Raw genomic sequence first — 23272 nt, 5'->3', positions numbered from 1 at the left:
GACGGGCATTACCCAAAAGGCGGAAAAAAAAAAAAGGCAGTAATTAAAGTCGCCGCTGCCGCGCGCGGTCCCACCCTCCCCACCGGCCGGCTCCCGTGGCAGACGGGAGGGGACAGCAGAGCCGCGCTCCCGCGGAGTCGCGCCGCCACCTCCGCCGCCACTTCGCACTCGCTCCCTCGCCCGCCGTGGCAGCACCGACGGCGGCGGCTCCCCCCTTCCCGCCCAGCCCCGCGCACCATGGCCCCCGCAGCCCCCCGCCTGGTCCTCGGCCTCCTGGTGAGTGAGGGAGGGAGCGAGCGGGATCACTGGGATGAGTGGGATGAGTGGGTGGGCGCCGGGGCCGAGGGGAGCGCAGCGGAGCGCACCTGGCCGCGCCTTTCCTCCGCGCTGTTCTTGCTGCACCGCGGGTGCGCAGCGCACGGGGGAGGCATCCGAGCGGTGATCTCTGCCTGGCTCTTGACTCCAAGTCGGGTTTCTTCTCGGCGGGGCCCTTGCGAGGGGCGCAGAGCAGCGCGGAGGCTGCGCGGCCGCGGGGCGCTCCTCGGGGGGCTTGAGCGCGGGCAGGAATCCAGCGGGATGCGCGGCTCGCCTTGGGACAGGTGGTCGGGTAAAGGCTTTTGGAGCCTCCCGCGAGGTTACGCGACGGGCACACGCTCGGGTCGCTGATGCTGCTGCTGGATATTCATAGGAAAAAAAATACCGCAGTTGATTTTATTTAAATCTCCCACTCTGCCTCTCCCCACCTGGTTCTCCTTTTTCCGTGGGAAGGATTGTGCCACAGTGTGGAGCGTGTTGAGCTGCCCTAAAAGAGTTAGTTGTGCATGAAACACTTTTCAGCGATTTTCTTTACATTCAATTTATTGTATTTGTACATAATTATCAGCTCCAGAAAGGCCTTTGGCAGGCAGAGCAGGGTAGTTCTCTCTCACGTTTTTATTTTTTAAAATTTATAGTAGATGAGTAAAAGTGATTTTTCTATTGTTTCCTAGCCCCTTTCCTCCGTATTAACATTGCATTCACAAAAAGAGGGCAGATGGTCGGTTGAGCCTGTGAAAGAAAAATACTTGGTAGTGTTGAAGCACTGAATTTATTATTTTAATATTAATTATATGCACATTTTAATGATAATGTTACTATTTCAGACACTGTGTGCCTGCCTTTGCCAGGATATTAAAGTAAAACTGAAAGAAATGCAGGCACCTTTATTCATATATCTAATTTAAAAAAGGAAAAAAATCTTCTGTCAAGCAGAAAAAACCAAACAACACTCAAAGGAAAAAATCCTGAGGTGTCTTCTTTGTGTAAAGTGAAAGGACATTGCAACTTTTTTTTACCTGATGTTTCCTTATGTCTTGATGTCCATGAATAACTACCACTTACTTTTGTTTAACTCCTCAATAGTTTTTTGTGCTGACATCAGACTGGGCTTGGCATTACTATTTTAAAAGTAGATGTCACATTGACTCTTAAAATATTTCAAGAACAGTGTAAAAATATGTTGTGATTTCAATAACTTAAAAAATTAGTGCAATGACTTTCAGGAGAGAGTTCTTTATTGTCTGTTAATAAGGAAAGCCTACTAATACATAAGCAGGGATGTTTAAATTATTTGTATATATGCAATTTTTATATCTGCGTATATATATAAGGAACTATATGAAGAGCTTTTATGATGCAGACACAGCATTTTTTTTCTAAAGGGTCCTAATGTCTTTCAGAGTTTAAAGTATTTTTATTTAAATATTTTCTTAATAAGCATCAGAAGTAATTTTCAGGATTTCCATTAGCTATTTACTTCGTTATACCTTTAATCCTAAAGGTATGTGCAAAATAAAAATGCTTTTCCTTTTTTGCTAGACTTTCATCCTGAAAGAGTAAATGCACATAAAAGGGTGGATAGATTTGTTTACATTTTTCTATGTCTTTGTTTAATTGTCTGTGTGATTTTTGGATTACAATTTTAAACATAGAGATAGAAACTAGGCAAAAACACATACATATAATCTGAGATCAGGATTCACTCACTTGTGCTGAGGAAAATCTTTGTACCTCTATGTAATTCTTTTTAGAAAAAGGTCTGGTTATCTACTACTCATTTGAATTTTAGGAGGACCCTATTTTGTAACTGGTTATATGGGAGTGGACTGCTGTGATGCACGACATTTTATTTGTGTCATATCTAATTGCTGAAGCTACGTTTAATTAGTTTGTTGAGAATGCACTTTTAAGATCCAAAGTGATTTATAAGTGCAAGTGTCGTCATGTGGTTTTAATGAGACACTTGCCCCTTTAATGTTCAGCATTGCCACAATTCTCATAAACTGAGTGTTGGTGCATTAAACCCTAATACTTAGAGACCTGGGATGGCCAGGAATGCTGTTAGAGGGAGTGCACAGTGAAGTTGTATTTTATCGTATCTCTACTGAAGTAGGAGTGTAGGCAAAATCCTCTAGTCAAAGGGAAATCTTGCTGTTAATGCCAGTGATTTTAGGAAAAAAAAAAACTAAACACGACCCTTGGACAAATACAGGAGCAGTAGTCAGATCTTGTTTCCAGTTTGAAACTTTGTATACTGTGCTGCACAGTACCTGAATTTTTAGGGAGGAGTTCTCTCAGCGCTGTTTCACTTGCTTGTCATAACAAACAAACAAACCAACCAAAGTCAGCATCAGTGTCTAGTTCAAAATACCATGTAATTATGCGGGCTTTTTTCTTGATTTCTTCATTTGTTTTCTAGGTGCTGAGTTTGTGCTGTGAAGCTTGCAAGAAAGTAATTTTTCACGTCCCTTCTGAACTAGAAGCTGACAAGTTAGTTGGCAGAGGTGAGAGAAACTATGAAATTCCCAGCTTAACAACATAGCATTGCGCCTTTGCTGGAGATGCTGTTAACAGTGGAGGAGACTTTATTTTTAATGGAATGAATGGATGACTGGAGAGCCAGCTAAACAGCTGGATCAGCTTTTTATGAAGGATACGCCCTGTGTTTGTTACGGATTTGAACACCAGCTCCATGCATCCCTTCACCTTTTGCATAAAGAGCTATTGTCAGATTACAGGATTTAATTTAAAACTAAAATGGCAGAATTTAGTATTTTCAAAATTTGGAGTTTAAGGCTTACTATTTAAATAAATGCTTGATATTCCAAACTGCACCCATAACCCACGGTCATATGAAGAAGAGAATAAGTCATTTGAACAAAGGAAATGATTAAAAAAAAGAAGACAAAACCTGATTAACCAGGCACCAAGAGGCTGCTTCTGTGTGAAACACGGATGTGACTGCTCAGCAGTGCTGGGGCATTCAGAGCACACGAGGGGATGTGATGCAGAGGTGTCCTGCATGCACATTCTGTTGGGAGAGTGCTCCTGTCTGACTGGACAGTCTGCCTCAGTTCAGGGCACCTTGCAGATGACTGGGAGGAATAGAGAAGACCAGAAAACATCCCACTCCTATTTTCTTTTCAGACCAGTCTTTCAAAGGCAGCATTGAAAGGTGTGGCATAGGAGGTGCTGAAGGATTCTGTGCTACCTGAGACTGAATTTGAGAATGCAGGGGTGCCCTTAGTGGGTCCTGTGACAACAGAGAAGTGTGCTCCAAGTCTGCAGTCCTAACCCATATTTCTGTAGAAAGAACAAATAAAGTGAATTGGTAGTTCATCACAATTGCTCAGAAAATCTAGCTTTATAGTGAAAATTCCTTGATCTTACATTTAAATTTTAAAACAAAGAAAGCTGCTACAGCTGCGTGAGTTTTCATAGACTTTAACATTTCTCTATGTAAATAAACTTCATTTATATAAAAATAGAACTTCATGTTATTGCAGTGCTTTGGAAGAACTTGCATAACATGGAACTCTAAATATTTTCCCCCCCCAAAACTTTTAACAAAACCATTATAGCTCAAAAGACATTACTTAAGCATTTATGGAGAAATACTTTGAATTGATAAAAAGACCATACCTTGACAGTGAAATTAGTCAGGATTTTCCTGCTTATCATAAGGGTTCTTTTATCTTATACCAGAGATTTTAAAGAAAAAAAACCCACAAAACTATAACTAATGGGTTGACTCATATAACCATCAGAAACAATATCTCCAGTCTGGTATTTTCGGAAATGCAGTGCTGTAATTTAAGTGAGGCAGTGATATTCTTTTCAATACTCTGTTTGCACTCTACAGATGAAAAAAGGATAGGAGTCACTGCTGCAGTACCATAGAAAGTCTAGGAAATCTTCATTTGTGCTTTTAAAGGACAGACTTAAGAGGAAGAAGAAATCACATAATTTTAAAATAGCATTTTAAAATCACATAATTTAAAATAGCACTTTAAATTATGGTTTCCATCTGTTTTTGCAGTTTTGAAAGTGGAATTTTAGTTTATTGAAAATGTCAGTTACGTATGCAGGATGTAATTCTGAATCTTCATGAATTTTGCAATCAGCTTTCATACAGCAGTGTCCCACCCACTATGATACCATTAAAAGAGTATTGAAAAGTTTTGGTTTTGAGACCATGACACACCTCTTGTGCTCTGCAATGATCATTTGTTTGGAGTTTGAGTCTCTGACTTTCATCCTTTTCAGGGTGCCAAAACATCCTCTTTTAGGGCTGATTTTGCTTTTTCTCCAGGTATAGTACTAAACTACTTGCTGGTGAACCGAGTTTATTGAAGTTAAAAAATCTATTTTAGCCACAAGTTACAGCAAATACAATGAAAAATACCTGGGAAGTATGCTGAAATTACCTGTATGGGATTCTATCACATGCATATTAAAAAATTGCTAATTGTTTGTTCTAGTTAGTCTTTATCTCTCCCATCTGTCTGCCTCATAATTTAAAGGCCTTTGTCCTCCCAAGAGTATTAAATCACATAGTACCAGTCAGTGCTTTCCTCCTGAGGGCAAAACTTCCAAGATGTAACATCTCCATTGAGCATTTGCATTAATTAATCGTTTTCACCGATATTGTAGGGCATGGAGCACGAGGCAAATGTAATAGCTACTGCTCCAATAATGGGCATGTCTGCAATGATTTTTGTATTTAAATGTACATAATTTCATCTCTGATACTTCAATAATTTTACCAGTGTAATAGTGTTTTGTTGAGTGATATCCATATAGCACCCATGTCATTTAGGAAGCACTAATGAATACAAGAGTGGAAATTAATGAAAGCATCAAATTTGGGTGCATAAGTGGGTTTTAAAAGCAGTATTGGTGTTGCTTAAATACTGAGTGACAAGCTGTTGAAGACTCTATCTGTCAGTAAATACAATTTTTACTTGGGGTTTTTGTTTTTTTTATGAGGGATATTGTTTTTTGCTGTTTGAGTTATTGTTTGAATATTTTTTTACAGTTGATTTGAAAGAATGCCTTCAGTCTGCAGACTTTATCAGTTCCAGTGATGAGAACTTCAAGGTTCTAGAGGATGGTTCTGTGTATACAACATCTGCTCTCTCTTTGTCTGCTGAGAAAAAGACTTTTACCATATTACTTAAGGACATTCAAGAACAAGTTGAAAAGAAAATACACGTTGACTTGGTGGAAGAAGAAAAAAAGGTTAGGTTTTAATTTCAAGATATCTTACTTATTTGAAATACTTTTTCACAGAATACAGCTTTATACTTAGTATCTGTAGTCAAGTTTTAGAATTCAAATAATCAGGCAAAATACTGGTGTAGTGTGTATTTTTATTTAGCAATTTTTGATTACTGTGTTGCTTTAGTCAGCAGATTTCCTTTCTCAAATGGGAGATGCTAGCAAGTAGCATAATCAGGAATGTCAAGAATCTTAAAAGCCATGTTTGAGGAATTAAAGCAGATCTTATTCATGCAAAGTATCACAAGGAATGAAAAAGCTTGGAATATTATCACAGATATAATCAGAAATGAAGACCTTGGAAAAACAAATTGTCAGTCGGAAGACTGGAATGGGGAGAAAAAGATGGAAATGCAGGATGGCAGTTAAGCAAAAATATATGCAGTTAGGAATATATGGATGTATTCTCATCTGTCTTTCTGTCTTCTTGACCCAGACACCGAATACCAGGCATGCTAGGGATACAGTTCTGAAGAGAACCAAAAGAAGGTGGGGCCCTATTCCATCTGTCATGATAGAGAACTCACTGGGACCTTTCCCACTGCAAATACAGCAGGTACATTTTATATAAACCTTAATTTTATGACCTATGCTAGTTTTTAATGTGAATTTTATGATAAAGAAGATGAGCTGTCTTGTATTATCTACCAATGACATTCCTACTATTATTCCTCTGTCCTGTTCTGTCCTGTTCATTGTATATCTCATGATCTTGTACCTGAAGTAACTTGTGATCTTAGTTGTCGGAGTGAAATGGCATTGTGCAAAAGTTGAAAAAAGAAGGGAGACATACTGTCAAAGAGAGCTCTTTGGCCTGGAAATCAGTGTGTGTAATTAAAAGAAAAGCAACAGCAAATAACCATCCACTAAACATTGCTTAGAAAAGGATTTTGTAAACACAGACTGGGGTAAATTTTGCCTGCTTGTCTACATCCTTTCTGGAGCTCAAGGTGTGTATCTTCAGCCTTGAAGGCTGAGTATGGCCTGTGTTATTCAGAAAAGTAGTTAATAGGAGAAAACCAGTAGGCGTGAAAGAGAAATGCAAGAACTAAAGTTATCATAGATCCATCTAGCCTTCACTAGATTACAGACTAGCTGGTAGCAGATGTGTAGAGACAAGTGTAATAACAGAGTCTGTGCAGAGCAATCATTCTTCTACTAATCTTACCCTCCTAACTTCTGGCATTCAGTAAATAAGGAAAGTATTTTGGGAGAAGAGTGTTTATAAATAGATAAGTCTAATGTTGCCTCCTTGGTGCTTGTAATGAGATGCAGATGCTATCTGAATTGGCATATCTCTGAACTGTACTCTATGTGGTCTTTATTCCTTCTTGCCTTCCTTCACTTTTTCTTCTTTAGGTGCAAACCACAATCTCAGTGAATGCACTAAAACTAAAGTCTCTTGAACAGGTCCAGAAATAAGCCATCTGTATCTGCATATGCCTTGTGTGAGATATTCTAGAGATTGGATTTCAAAATTTTTTTCCCTTATAAAGTCGTCTCTTTAATTTGATAATTCTAATTATTTATGAGTTGAATTAACTCCCCTTCTCATGTACACACATTATAAAGGAGGGCAGTCACATGTCACTGTTCTGTGAACAGAAAATCAAGTTTGGTTTTTTTGTTTTAGGAGTTTTTGTTTGTGCTAAATATGATAATGGAAAGGTGGAAATGTATTGAGATGCTGTTGCTGTTTTTCCTTGGGCTTAAAAATGTCGTCTTATAGGTCCAGTCAGACACAGCTCAGAACTACACTATTTATTATTCTGCAAGTGGACCAGGAATTGATCAAGATCCAAAGGGTTTGTTTTACATAGAAAGAGAAACTGGAAATATCTTTGCTACTCGTGCGGTAGACCGTGAACAGTATCCAAGTTTTCAGGTACAGGCCTATGTTGTCTAAATATAATTAAATATATATATATATTATTTTAAATCTCTCATGCGTATATTTGACAGTTGGGTTGCAGGGGAAATGGTAGCAAACAAGATCTGAAATCACCTGTCTATTCTGAGTAATATCCTTGGTGTTGAAGAGATAAAATCAGTAGCAAATAAATAAATAGCTGGCCATCTAGATCTTGAGAGAAGTTTTGCTTTTCACTGCTTAATCTCTAATTGCAGCATAAATATAGTGAGCTATTGGATTTGCATCACTTCTAGGAAGAATTTTTTAGGGAAGGTTGAAAAGATCTACAGAAAACAGAAATAATGGTAAACTCTAGATGACTATGGTTTTCTGAGTCTCTCAAGCTGTTCAGATCTGTTAACAAGGTACATTGCTCTCTCTACTGGCTGAGAAGTGTAAGAAGGCAATTAGTAGAAACAGCTTCTAAAATGTAATTTTCAGTACCTATTGCTGCATTTTATTAGGTTATGTTATAATAGGGCAAATAATTTTGCTCTCGTTCTTGTTTTGTTCTAAATAACAATATATACATCTACATTTTGATAGCTGAGGTGCCTTGTGAACACCTGAAAAAAAAGTGTTCAGGAAACTTGAGAAAAAAAGTGATAGAGTTGCAGGAGGGGTGAGGGAGAAAGTGATTAAAGCACTTAGAGTGTGTGAGAAATGGAAGGGGGAAAGACTGGAAAGCATTCAGAGGTTTTGTTCTGCTTTCACGCCTAAGATAGCAGTAACATCCCCTTCCATGTGCCTGAAGAGCCTGGTCTTGAGAAGGATGTGCTTTGCATGCTGTGTTTAATTTTGTTTTATGGACTCCTCCATTGAACTAAAAGTTCTGCATGTTGCTTAAGCACTGAATTTTTCTTCCAGATCATCTGCTTTGCAACCACTCCAGATGGTTACTCACCAGAAGTACCACTTGTGCATACAATCAGGATAGAGGACGACAATGATAATGCTCCATATTTTACACAAGACGTTTTTGAATTTTGTGTCCCTGAAAATTCCAGACCTGGTAAGAATTGTTTTAAATCACTGAACACACTTACCACTACTCAGCTTTGTTACATACCAGTATGACTAGGTGTGATCCTGCCTTCTAAGACGTTTCAGTGGGATTTCCTGGGGAGTATTATATTACAGCAAAAACTGAATTTGCAAAGAGCAGCAATAAATGTTCAAGTAGCTCTTTTCACATGTTTAAAACAGAAATACCTTTTCAAATATTTTTTTTACTATTTGCAGATTTTTCTGGAACTAAAAATTGCTGTATTGTGTTCACAGGTGTTGTTGTTGGGAAAGTGATTGCAGAGGACAGAGATGAGCCTTACACTCTGCATACCACGTTGAAATACCGCATTGTGTCACAAACCCCACCAATTACCCCTGCATTTTCTTTACATGGGGACACCGGTGTCATCTCTGTATTGCTGCCACAGCTGGACAGAGAGGTGATCTTTCCTGAAGCATTCTCATCTGTCATTTAGTGCACACAGATAGCTTAACACTGCTCTGCTCTGCCATTGTGAGACCCCACCTGCAGGGCTGCATCCAGCTCTGGGCTCCTCAGTGCAGGAAGGACATGGTCCTGTTAGAGCAGGTCCAGAGGAAGGATGTGAAGAAGTTCAAATCCAAAAGGTGGAGCACCTCTTCTATGAAGACAGGCTGAGAGAGTTGGAGTTGTTCAGACTAGAGAAGAGAAGACTCAATACAGCCTTTTAGTTGTTAAATGGGGCTGATAAAAAAGTAAAGTGACTTTTTTTTTTTTTTACATGGGCAGATAGTGATAGGGCAATGGGAAGTGGTTTTAAACTAAAAGAGGTGATATTTAGGTTAGATGTTGAGAAGAAATTCTTTACTCAGAGGTAATGAGGCACTAGAGCAGGTTGCCCAGAGAGGTTGTGGATGCCCCAGTCCTGGAAATGTTCAGGGCCAGGTTGTACCATGCCCTGAGCAAACTGATTTAGGGAGTGGAAGTTCATGGGGGTGAAATCCCATGGCATGGGCAGTTTAGAACTAGATGGTTTTTAGAATCCCTTCCAATCCAAGGTTTTCTATGACTCTATGAAATGCTGGCATGGGGATCAACAGACTGCTTCTTTCTCATTTTTTTGTTAATGTCTCTAAGGCTTCTTCTGAAGCTTTTCAGAAACCTGTAATTAGTCCAGAGAGTGTCTGCATAGATTACCATATTCTAGCTAACCTTGGCAGAGAACTTCTTACTGTTCAGCTGTTCAACCTATGGGTTTTTTCACTTTTTTACTGAACACTTTCTGTGTTCAGGAATCCCATGAGGCACTGTTTCCTCCTAATGAAGCTCGATTTGTGGTGCTTCTTGCTTCTTCACAGAGAAGATGAACCGGTTTCTCTGGAAGTAGTCAGTCATCCTATATTAACCAGAAATATCTCCAATAGTTGAAACCTAAACAGTAACATACCATTTCTTAAAATAATGTGCCAGCCATTTATTTTTATCAGCTAACTTTCAAGAAAATAAGATACAGGATTTCTTTTTAGAAATATAATGTCATGTGAGATAGTTTACACTAGAAAGAAAATGACATGTGCTGTGTAATTCAAAATATTTCTAGCCTAGGACAGTCATTTTAGGAGACATTGCAGCAGGCACAACTTTTCTGAAGATAAATGGAATTATAATATGGCATACTTGTGTTGTTTCATGGCTGAAAATCCATGCAAAACATCATGTTGCAAAACTTTGCGCTTGCAGTTACAGTGCTTAGCTTTTTTAGCTGGAGAAAATTGCTGGTGATTGTGAGCATCACTGTGACTTACTAAGGAAGCTGCCACAGTGACTACTTGAAGGAAGAGAGGATTGAAAAACTAGTCCACTGCCTATCTTTTAAAGATAAACTTATGAAGTAGAACAGGAGATTTCATTTCTGCACCAGAGAAACCCAGTGCTACCTCCAGGCATTCAGAACTAGAGTTATTGTCTTGATTTACAAACTTTCTCTTTTTGTGCCTAATCCATCTGTACTGTTATGTGTTCCTTCCCCTGTCCCCACACATTTTTTTCCGCTGGTCCCCCTTTCCTTGGTTGTTTACATTAAAAAAAGCTTTCTGCTGTTCTGGTTCAAGTTAGGGATTTAAGTGGGCTGCTTCCTCTTGGGGAGCCCCTTGGAACTGATAAGGATGCTGACTACTTCAGTGCCAGACCTTGCCACATGACAAGCATCACCTTAACCTGTATTGCCCAGACAGAGGCTGGTTGCAGCACAGTTTTCTTCATCCTCAGTGAAATAAGAGACATGCATTGAAACACTTCACCTGTTGACAGCCTGAGGGAATACTCTGTTGCTCCAAAGGGGAGAGAAATAGCAGATGAAAGTGTATTATCTGTATCTTCCAAAACTTCAGGTTCTGGAAAATAACACTGAGAAGCTTTGTGAGAAGCTTTATTTGATACAGGATATGGCATGCATATTACTAACAGATGCTGGCTGAACTCAGTACTGCTTAGCCACTGAAAATTAATTTACTCCTTTTCCTTTGGAGCTATGGGGTAAAAAGCCCCAAAGCCAATTGTCTCATTCTGTTGGAAAGCACTGAATTTAGAGCAGAGTTATGGAACAGGAATGAAATATCTAGTTCTACTCATGTGTTACTATGCAGTTAAAAAAAAGTGAGTATGACAAACTTCTGTATGCTTTTATTCTTCTTTTTAGCTTGTACCCAGTTACACTTTGTTAGTTGAAGTGAGAGATATGGCAGGTCAGCCTTTTGGTTTGTGCACTACAGGAACAGTTGTCATCAAAATCGAGGATACGAATGACAATGCACCAACTTTTAAACAGTTACAAGTAAGTCTGCATAAGTAAAATGTCTGTATAAAGGTTAAAAAAATGGTATTTTCATCCCCTTTCTAATTTCCTGATGGACAGTCCCTCAAATATGAAGTCTAATGCTCTGAGACAGTTAATGCCAATATAAATGTCTTTGCTTATTCCAGCCATGAGTATGATTCAGGGCTAAGAGTACGTCTCAACAACTGTGTATACATCTCAAACATCACAGGAGATTTTGTAATATGAAATACATGAAAAAAGAATTCATTATTCATAAGGAATACATGTAATTTACCCTTTCTGTTCACTGCTGTAGAATATCATCAGTAATATTGAGAATACTCTTATCTGTTCTTCTTCAGCTTGTACAGAATAACACAAAAATACAAAAAATCCTTTTGTCTTTTGCCATCAAAGTAGAGATGTATTTAATCCATTTTGGATTTTTGCAAGTTATTGTTTGTTTATTTATATATTTTTTAACATTTACCCCAATGCCTTTTCTAATTCTCAGCTTGATCATGTTGCTTGATCAATTTGTATGAATGCAAATTACAATCTATAGCTGATGTAACAGAGGGAAACTGCTAATTTACCTTTCCTGTAAGGAGAATTCCAGAATTAATTGTGTCAGTGATAGTTTGAGTGTATGAAGAAGCTGAGATTTCAGTTGTACTGTCAGGAAAGGTTTCTTGTTTGACTCAGGGTATAAGGGAGGAATGGGGAAAATACACTAATGCATGAAAACAAAATAAATAATTACATCAACCTGGTAAATTGACTTCTTAGGTTGAAGTAGTCTTATTTAAATACTATGTTCTTCAGTCCTGCCTTGTGGAACACTATTCTCTGATTTAATTTTTTTTTTGGGTACTCCAAGTATGAAACACGAGTGGAAGAAAACAGAGTGAATGTAGAAATACTGAGAATCTCTGTTGTTGATCTTGATGAACCTGGTTCACCTGGCTCAGGAGCAGTATATGAAATTATAAGAGGAAATGATGATCAGGCCTTTGAAATTACAACAGACAAAAACACAAATGAAGGAATACTGTGTGTTGTTAAGGTAAGTAAAAATTGAAGGACTAGGGGAAAATTTATGGATTTTCAAGTTTTGGTTTTAAAACATAACACACAAAGCTTGCCTTCCAGACTCTTCCTCAATTTTGTGTGTTCAGAATCCAAAGAATTTGGTTTTTCATTTCAGAAGAGCTTGGTGCTTTGGCCTGGTTCTACAGTTGGAGTTGTTTAGGCTTAGGGATGTAACTGAGGAATGATTCATGGTTTTTAACAAAAATGAGAGAGTGGCAAAGCAGGGACTCTTCAGTCTTGTTCTCTCTGGAGTTAAGTAGACTTCCTTGTTCAGCATAAAGCTCTCCAGGTTTTATTTTGCAGTGTACTGACTTCAGGTTTGCTTTTCTGACATGTGAGGAAGTCCATATACATAAAAGAATTTGTGTCAGTTTAGTTATTTGTTATAAGTGTTTTACAGATGTGAGGTAAAAGGCCCATTGCATCTGTCCTTCAGCAGGTCCCTTTGCCTCTTTTTCATTATCTTTTATAACTGCCATAAGAAGTAACTTCTAAGGAGCAGAAAAGATTAGTATTAAAACTTGAACATGTAAATTGTAGAGGTGGAGATGCTAGTCATTTTTTAAATTAATATTATTTATTATGGGTTTTTTGTTCCTAGTAATGATTAGAACTTTTTCCAAAGCTCTGTCCCTGGTATATGAACACAGTAGAAATTTCTTACATTTATTGTAATGCTGTAGTAGACTAGAGAATATTATGACTTTAGGATAATATTTGCTCTATTAAAGCCATAAAATGTCTTTGGAGAACGTGTCTGAAGAATAAATGGTTACTACTTACTGTCAACTCTATAAATTCTCAGGTGGATTTGTAGCTTCTAGAGAGAAGTGTGATTGACCATTGGTGAAAAGCAAATATATGTAAGCTAAAATAATGACTAACTAAATCAGAAGAAGAAAATCCCCCACTACATTTAATTGCTTTCTGTTCTTTTAGTAACTAATTTTCAGAATATTTATCCAAAATTTTGCAGTGGTATTGCTTGGTATTTTTTAGGCCTTTTTCTTTGACTAACTTAAACCTTCACATTAAAAAAAAAAATCATGTTCTTTTACTCTGTCTCAATGGCTGATTTGAAGACAGTTGGCTTCTTTTGTAAATGTGGTACAGTTTCAGCTGTAATAATTGCGTGGTGAAAAGAATGTTAGGTTTTGTGTTGGTTTGAAGGGAAAAACACCGCCTCACCCTTGTTACAGGGATTGGACTATGAAACTGCCAAGCAGAGGATCCTGGTGATTGGAGTCAACAATGAGCACCCTACCTGCTGGCTCCCCATTCCCAACAACTCTCCCAGAGCACCAGCTCCGTTACTGTGCATGTCCTGGATGTGGACGAGGGACCGGTGTTTAAACCCTGTCTGTTGCGCTTAGACGTTAAAGAATGCGAAGATATTGGGACGGCTATTGGGAGATACGTAGCAGAAGATCCAGAAACTGGAAATAGTGAGGGCATAAGGTATGAAACTACTTTATTTACTAGGTTTTTTTTAATACAGCATGGGTGGGATACGGGAAGGGGGAAATAGTTGTTGAGGCTCTAGGTATGTGTGTGCACCTGCACGCCTGTCAGTGTATATGAATACATATATCTCAATATGTGTATGTATACATATGTTTGGGATCTTTAACAAGACAAATTATTCTTCACAGATACCGGATACCACCTGGCCAGTGTAATTGGGTCAACATAGATGACAAATCAGGTGAAATCAGAACTGTTAGGGTCTTGGACCGAGACATAGGAGAAATGAGACGAGGTCAATGCAATGTCACAGTCCTTGCAATAGACAGAAGTGAGTACTGAATGTTGTTGGAGTCTCTGTGGTGTGTAACAGATGTTTATGTGCAAATGTAGTGTGGGCACAACTGTAGTGGTTCAGACCAGTGACACACCTGGTCCATTGTTTTGTCTTTGTGATAGCTCTGTCGAATGCTTAGGGAAATATTATTTAGCAGGGAGAGCCTTTATAAATCAGGCATGATCTCAATGTTTTGAGAAGTTATCTGCCCCATTTAAAAGCCTTTAGTAATTTTAAATTGAGAATTTTTTCTCTGGAGTATATTTCTTCTATTTCTTGGCTATTCTTTTTTAAGTGATAGCTCCTGGCAGTTGTGAGCTAGACAACAGAGAAAGTAGAGAGGACTTTTTGAAAAGAAGTCATTGAACTTGCAGCAAACAATTCTAACTCTGTCAAAGTTTGCATTTTAAAGTCAAAAGGTAATAATACAAATTTAAATTGTTTAGAACTTCTATTGTCTATGTAGTAAGCATGATATAGGCATCTGCAGTAAACTATTTCTAGAAAAAGGATTAAAAAGTAGATGATGTAGCTTCACTGGAATGCATATGACAAACATTGACCATTTGTGTATTGGAAAAACTATAATAGGAAGGAAGAGTTCATTTATTTCTTGTGTTGACTTTGGTGACATGGTATGTGCCACTGATGAATGCATGGTGACTTAAAGGGTAGGGGACAGAAAGAAATGCTCTGTTCCCTTAGTGTTTTTGTTCTCAGAAGTTAGGGAAAGTGTAGTTAATTTTCTCTTTCCAGAAGTTAGAAGGATGGAAATCTTCACTTTCTGCTTTTGTCTCTGCTTGTCATAGTATCCTTTACTCCTGGTTTACGAGCTCTTCCTCCTCTTACCCCTCCTACCTGTTAGTGTAGTATGTGTTCCCACACAGACACACACACTCAGCAAAATACAGTCTGAACATGCAGAATATGGAGATGTGGGAGCTGCTGATGTGTCTGCAACCAGCCAAGCAAAGAGAAGCAGCCAAGAAAGAGCTGTGAGAACTCCCCCTCTCTCTCTGGCTAAATCAGCAGTTGCTTTCCAGCTTACTTCTAAACATGAATATTACAGTTGATGATATTTAATTGTGAAAGTTTGGACCAGAAACGAATGTGTCAATGTTTGAAGTAAGCGCTAAACCGAGTTATTTTTATCTCATAGATGGTAAAACAGGCACTGGAACAATTCAGGTTTGCATCGTGCCTGGCAACAAGAATTTCCCCCGAATCACTCAAACAGACTATATCATGTGCAGAGACAGAAAACCAATTTGCCTCACGGCCCAGGATGGCGATGAGGCTCCGTACAGCGCACCCTTCGAGTATCGCATAAACGACCGCAGACTGGCTTCCATGTGGAAGCTAACTCCACACAATGGTATGTGAAAACTTCCTCCTCCTCCTCCTCCTCACTCAGCTGCAGGCTGCCAGAGGAGGCTTTGCTGTCTCTCACTTGGGTGTTCTGCAGGATTAGATTGGATGAATCTCTGCTTGGAATTGGTGTAGTAGTGGAGATACTTTGGGGCTTGCTGATGATCTCTAGTGGTCCCTCTAGTTATCATCCAGTGATGACACTGTTGGCATCCCAAACTCAAGGAGAAAGATCTGTCTCTTAAAGAAGAAGAATCTGTCCCAAGCATCCTTGGGTGAGAAATCAGCTGCTGTCTGAAATCATGACATAAGATCAGGAGAGAACAAAATCTGATGTAATGCACTAATACCTGGAAAACGAACTATAGATTCATAATTCATAAGGAGTTTAAGAATGAAATGGCTGGTATTCCAGAGAGAAATAGAACTTTTCTTAGTCAGTTATTATGATGGAGGACTGGCAAACTGAAACTTTACCTAAAATTAATTATAAGCTGACAAAAAAAAAAGTTCTGTAAGTTTTTATGTTACTGCTGTTGTTACCCAGCACACTTTTTGTAAAGCTGATCTGGGCAGTAGATAAACAATTTATTAGCAAAGGAATCACTGTTTCCTGAAATTTGTTGATATAAACAGTTATAGTGATGGTAGTTTCCTGGTGGTTGCCAGATGATGGCAACAAGAGCAGCACTTACATTTGCTACTATGGTGACATGAATTGGTTGCAAAGGATATGTTTCTGTAGCATTCCATCTCACTAAGAAAGGCAAAAGACAGAAAAGTCTGAAAGCAAAGACATCTAAGAGTTTCAAGTTTTATATCAGGCAAATTGAAAGCTGCATTTTGGATGATACCCATGGTCTCATATAGCGCATCATAAAACAACCATTATGTACATCAGTGCCAGTCTTGTACATTTTTTTACAAATTATTTCTTTTGGCCCTTAAAGAATATGGTCATTAATCATTGCCTCTAAACAGGACAGCAGATTAAATGGTTTTTTTCCCACTGGAAATAGTCATTCTCCCTGAATAGAGCAATATAACTAAAGAGTAGAACAGGTATAAATTAAGTTAATAATTAATTCCAATCACACTACCAAAAGCCTTTTTAATAAATGTCAGTTTAGTTGATGATCTTTACGAGTGAGCCCAAGTAGTGTCATTTCCTATATGAACTAAATCAACTTCAGAATTTCAAATCATATGTTTTCAGAGGGTTGTATAAGGTATGCTTTGTTAGTTCTAATATTTAAAAGGTGCTGAATGTATAAATCCATTCAAGATCTAGTTTTGTATCAACACATTTAATCTAACTTGAAACTAATTACTGTGGATCTGGTAGCAGTATAGCTGTAACAGAAGGGAAAATTGTGATTATGGTCACATTTGTGACAACTGAGTTCCAAGCATCATTGACCCTAGATCTCGTTTTGTCTTTTTTTTTACAGATAATTCTTGGTATCTTTCACCAAAGAGTGATATTCCGTATGGAATTTATGAAATTCCTGTAAGTGTGATTGATAATGGAGGAAAGATAGGAGAGAACATAGTAAGAGTTAATCTCTGTGATTGTGTTACTCCAAGTGAATGTGATGGCAGAACTCGTCAGCTTGCTGGTGGAAATGTTACCCTTGGTCTCTGGGCCATCCTTGCAATGATCTTAGGATCATTATTATTGCTGCGTAAGTACATTTTTTTAAACACAAAGTAAAAGTCATTTAATTATAAAATTAGCTGAGAGAACCAGATTCAAACTTGATTCATACATTTTTATTTTGGCTGTTGTATAGATATCATCACTGACTTAATGTACCTGCTCTGTTTATATCAGAATCACAGGCTTCCTGCTCTCATCTTATGCTGTAGCTACTGTGTGTGGATTTCTGTTTATTTGTTTAACTATATTGTGTGTGAGATGTTCTGTATGTTCATGTAAGTGAGGCCAAAACCACCTGCATTTAGTACTTCAACGAAAAGACTTCCAAAATGTTTGTGAGTTCTAGAAACATTTCTGTTTCTAGGAATGCCGAATCAATTTCCCAGAGTATTTTCTGTTGTGTTGTGGATTAAAATCTGAGGTATCTGAGACACTGGATTTCACAAGGGATTTTACAAGACCCCATGTAATCATGGAACAATTGAATATACTGAGTTGAAAGGGACCTATCAGGATCAGTGCATCCAAATCCTGGCCTTGCACATGGCACCAATAATCACATCATATGCCTGAGAACATTGTCCAAACACTTCCTGAACTCAGGCTTGATGCTCTGACCACTTCCCTCCAGAGCCTGTTCCAGTGCCCAACCATCCTCTGGGTGAAAAATCTTTTCCTGATATTCAACTTAAACCTCCCCAGACTAAGCTTAATGCCATTTCCTTGAGTCCTGTCACTGGTAATGAGATTGAAGAGATCAGTGTCTGCCCCTGAGCTTCCTCTGAGGAAGTTGAAACTGCAGTGAGGTCTCCCCTCAGTTTTCTCTTCATCAGGCTGAGCAGATCAAATGACCTCAGCAGCTCCTCCTACAGCTTCCTCTCAAGGTTCTTCACCATCTTCATGGCCCTCCTTTGGACACTCTTTAATAGCTTAAAATCTTCCTTATATTGTGGCATCCAAAACTGCACACAGGTGAGGCCACTCTAGCCCAGAGCAGAGCAGGACAATCCCCTCCCTTGCCTGGCTGTGATGCTGTGCCTGATGCACCCCAGGACATGCTTGGTCCTCCTGGCTGCCAGGGCACTGCTGGCTCCTGTTCAACTTGCCATCAACCAGGACCCCCAGGTCCCTTTCTGCAGCTTTGTTCTCCAGCATCTCTGAACCCAGTTTACACACACATACATCCAGGGATGCCCCATCTGAGGTGCAGAAACATTAAATGACAGGGTGAATAGTTCACAACAGACCAAAACCTTGAATATATGTTGTGCTACTGGAGCTGCCCAAAACATAAGATTCTGAGAAGAGTAATATTGCTATTAACCAGTGAGACAATGACGGTGATATAGAAAAGCAAAAGGAAGTTTGTTTTATTTTACCACAATCAATCATGTTATTCTAACATCCTTAAAAACTACAGAGGACATGCTGCAGTAGCTAGTATTTCAGAATCTGGGTTTTGGTCTTTCTTTCTTTCTTTCTTTCTTTCTTTCTTTCTTTCTTTCTTTCTTTCTTTCTTTCTTTCTTTCTTTCTTTCTTTCTTTCTTTCTTTCTTTCTTTCTTTGTCTTTCTTTCTTTCTTTCTTGTCTTTCTTCTGTCTTTCTTTCTTTCTGTCTTTCTTATCCATTTTTTCTGGTCATAGTAAAACTGTCTTGCTCCAGTTGAACCTCAGCTAGCTGTTCTTACTTAAGTAACTAGAACACTGGGACATGGACATGTTTTGAAGGCTAGCTAGATCCATGTTTTATCTCAATGGGGCAGATACCCAAATTTGGGATATATCCTGAAGATGAATTTTCAGATGTGGGAACCTGCAGTAGGGGAACTGTGTGAAATGTCACCTACCTCTTTTTCACTGCCTTTTGACTGCATCACTTACAAATAGATCCTTTATTTTACTGTGGATAGGTTTTACCCTGTGCATCCTCTGCTCAGTGCTGTCATGGATGTCTTCTTCCCATCTGTCAGCATCAGGAGGCAACCTGCTAGAATCATTGATGCAGATCTCTCTGACAGCTGATGCTAGAGAAGCTAAATTAGCTTGAAAGTGGCTCTTGGCCAATTTTCACAGAAGTTTATATGTTCAGAGATTAATTTTTTCAGTGGGCAATTAGGCAGAACTCTCCCTCATGGGCTTCTTTATTTTTAAGCTAACAATTTGAAAAGTGCAGAAGACAGAATGGTTCTCTGAATGAAAGGTTTAGTCATTCATTTAGGAAAGGTATTAGTTAATCATGATTCTGTTATTCAAAGTCATTTCTGGGTGAGTTTCTGACAACAAAAAGTAGTATTATTAAGAGGAATAAAATGAATACAAGGGATTAAATAAGATTGTTCTATAGCGTAATCCTGGAAGTCCTCCAGGATTCTGCTGACCTTTCCTGTGAAGCAGAAGTTTCTGGTATTAGGACATTTAGCTTGCCTATTAGTGCCTGATGATATAATTTGACATTTGCATATTCAGACATGAAAAATATCTCCTGTACAACCTAATTATAGGCATAAGACACGATTTTTCACCTGGGTTTGGACTAAATTTTTCATTACTGTGAAATTAAGTAAGTCACAGTGCTTTCATAAAGGATGCTTGCATTTCTTTTGGAAATGTTTTAGAAGAATGAAATAATTCAACAATGCAGTGATTACTCCCTATACTGTTCGGAAAAAAAAGTGAATATATAAAGCTTTAAGTATGGGCATTTTTGGAAATGAATTTCTTTTTAAACCATTCTTGATGCTTAGGCCCTTAAAATTCGTTATCCAACATAAGCAGGTACCATTGTGAGGTAAAATTTATAGTATTATTTCCTTTTCCATAGTAATCCTGATCACAATTTGTGGCTGCTGTGGTGCTGGGGCAATGCACAGGCAGGTGACTGATGATTGTGCCAATCACAATTTAATCATTTCAAACACAGAAGCTCCAGGAGAAGAAGTGATGGTAAGTTGTTTCGACATAGAAATTTGCAATTGAAATGTCCATATCATTGCAATTTGAGAACAGGACCACCTGCAAGTAAGTGTTTTGATAAAGGAGATAGGCTAAGAATGAAGGAATCATTAGATCTACTTTGCTATTTAATAAGAATTTGAAAATTGTTACTTTAGGCAGAGGTGGTAGTACCATATACATTTAAACATACTTTGTAGTCGTTAGGCTGGCTACTTGTAGTTCTTCCAGATTTTAAGGATTTGGTTGGCAGCTTCACGTGAACATTTTAATAACCTTGCAGTCATTTTTAACATTGACATTAGACTGAAATTTATTATTTTGCCTATGTTGAAAATTTGTTAATGGAAAAACATTCATTTTCCTTGAGAAGGATTTTTGTATTTAGCAGATAGCTGTGTAAATTGCAGGTGCAATTTCTGCCCTTCCCCTGAAAAATGACCTCAAATGCAGTTGACTTCATGAACAGGTCCATGTTCATGAAATTTTTCTTGCTTTTTGCATCTAAGCCTCTTTCAGTCTACCATGAACATAGTTCAGTCCAGGACTGCATTCATGCAGAATAACTTAGCTCTTTAGACTACCTCTTTTCTGTCATCCTCCACCCCCTGACATTGTCTTCTCCAAGAAGAGGAGATGAATTTAAAAATAATATTTTGTGTTGAAAACCAAGAAATCGTCATGGTGGCACGAGTCAAATTTCCTGTTGTCTACAAAGAATAATGTAATGCCATTATAAACTCAAATATGGATTGTACATATTTCACTGGGATAAAACTTCCATTCTTTGATATCATATCATCATATCATATTTAAATGCAGATATCCTCTCTTCTCTCTTGTCATAGTATCCTTTCCCGAGATTTACTGATCTTTAGACATTAAGGATAGCCCTTTGTTTAAAATATCACAGTGCCAAGAAAGAGACTTCTCAGATTTAAATTGTGAAAGTTTCTGATTGCTGTTTCTTCTTTTTGAATCAAAAAGGAAAAAGGAAGGAGAAAAAAAGATGTCCTCACTACTGCTTTTTTGTGTTTTGTTTTGTTTGTTTAGGATCACAATATAATTCCTCTACAAAATACATGTGATCAAGGAGGGTATGGAGTAAAAACAGGAGAGCAGCAAACATTTGAAATGGTAAAAGGAAGAGGGCATACCTTGGAATCAGTCAAGGGAGGTGGACATCAGACTCTGGGATCAGTTAAAGAAGGAGGAGGACAGACTATGATGGATACTTGTAGATACTCCTACTCAGAGTGGCATAATTTCACACATCCTCGTTTAGGCGAAGTAAGTATTCTGAAACTGATTTTCTTTGAAGTGTAGGCTATGGTCAATATATACAGGCTTTTGAAGGAAGACATGTAAATGTGCTAGAAAGGTGGCTTTCTGGTTTTGGTTTCATTTCATTTTTCCTCTCCTTTGCTCCTCTGCATCCCCTTTGGAATATTGCTCTTTCAAGGAGTAATCCTTGACATATTTCTGGCATAAGTGTAAATTACTTTCTTCTCTTGGCTTAAGCTATAGGCAGTGTGCTGTTTTTCATTCTGAATAATTACTGAAGCTTTTGTGAATTTTTCTGAGGATGTCTGTTTGCTTTTAGTCTAACTGCTTACTTCATGCTAATTTAAACCTCATACTTAAATTAGCAATGGAGCAGGAATGAATGTACAGCATTAAAAATGTAGTCCATTTCTTGGAGATCAAAAAGCTCTCACTACTTGTCTAACTAGTTATGTATAAATCAGTCTTTTAATTTTCAGTGAATTTTAGTTGCTTGACAGGTTATTTAAACAGGTTCTTCCTCTTTTATTGTTACATATGTAATTAGTAGAAATTATTTCTTTATTAAATACTTATATTTTGTAGTCATAATGATATAGACCAATCATGTGCATTTTTTGTATGTAGGAATCCATTAGAGGACACACTGTGATTAAAAATAATTGAATGAAAGGTAAATCAAAAAGAAATTTTTTTTTTTTGCAATATGTTCAGGATAACAATTTAAGAAAATGATAAGATCTGTTCTGTTCCTATCCAGAAGGTGCACCTATGCAGACAGGATGAAGAGCAGAAGCATTCTGAAGATTATCTCCTTTCATATAACTATGAAGGAAAAGGATCTTTGGCTGGCTCTGTAGGCTGCTGCAGTGATCAGCATGAAGAAGAGGCACTTGACTTCTTAGATCAGTTGGAACCCAAGTTTAGGACATTAGCAGAAACATGCATCAAAAGATAAATGTGCCTTTCAGAGTGCTGAAAAAAACCTGTAAATAAGTGGCTGTCATCTTTTGTGATATTAGGTACTTTGGAATTGAGAGGGGTAGAGGTTTATCAAAATTAAGATAGACTGGTAAGAGTGTAAATGACTCTTGCTTTAAATTTATATTTTCTTACACTGGACACATTCTGTCAGAACAAAGGGATTCAAAATATCTTTTCTTTAGGTTAATATAGTAATGCTAGTTTCTACTTAGATTAAATTTTGCATTCTTTGTGATTGCTCACAATGCAAAACTTAGTGTTCTTTTAATTAACTTTCCAGCTTCAAAATTTTATTGTATTTGGCTTTGGAGAAGGAAAGCTTTATAACTCACTGTTTCTTTGTTTTCTTTTAATTTTTGTAGAAATGAAGCAAATCATGTTGTTGGTGCATATCAAATACCTTGTTAACTTATATGAGCTGAGATACCAAATATTTTTTCATTTTGGACATAAAAATACTCATGAATATATTAGAAAACTTTACATTTTGATTGAAAATTAAATATATATATATATATTGTATATATGTAAAATAATATTCAAAAGTATATTTTTCTCCTAATGGGTTACCACCCATCAAACTTGCTATCCTAAGGGATTTATGGCATCACCACATAAGGTATCAGCATTGTATGCGAGGATGTATTTTTCTTTTAAGGAAATAAGAGATCAAAAAAAAAAAATCATGCAATAGAGGAAACTATCATACTTCAAATGAATGCAATATAAATCTCATGTTTACTTCACACAAGTTTGTACCTCAGTTTCTTGTGCATTTTGACATAGTATCATTGCAGAAATTCTGACCATTGCTGAG

The 23272-nt window shown here is 37.8% G+C and overlaps 1 protein-coding gene across 1 annotated transcript; it reads left to right on the top strand.

The window, feature by feature from the left end:
• Positions 1 to 5356: 5356 nt before the first annotated feature.
• Positions 5357 to 22866, top strand: LOC118701772 (desmocollin-2). Its single transcript, XM_036406645.2, is given in 15 exon segments — positions 5357 to 5559; positions 6035 to 6154; positions 7328 to 7483; positions 8378 to 8522; positions 8792 to 8958; positions 11197 to 11331; positions 12197 to 12382; positions 13608 to 13662; positions 13665 to 13866; positions 14061 to 14203; positions 15369 to 15584; positions 17029 to 17262; positions 20057 to 20178; positions 21241 to 21477; positions 22232 to 22866. Coding segments are annotated over 14 exon segments (2241 nt in total). The 5' UTR covers positions 5357 to 5559; positions 6035 to 6109; the 3' UTR covers positions 22430 to 22866.
• Positions 22867 to 23272: the final 406 nt, after the last annotated feature.

Source organism: Molothrus ater, chromosome 1 (genome assembly GCF_012460135.2).
Source record: "Molothrus ater isolate BHLD 08-10-18 breed brown headed cowbird chromosome 1, BPBGC_Mater_1.1, whole genome shotgun sequence".
NCBI classification, from domain to species: Eukaryota; Metazoa; Chordata; class Aves; order Passeriformes; family Icteridae; genus Molothrus; species Molothrus ater.
The sequence above is the reverse complement of the archived record's forward strand: the minus strand, read 5'-3'. Positions and strand labels throughout refer to the sequence as shown.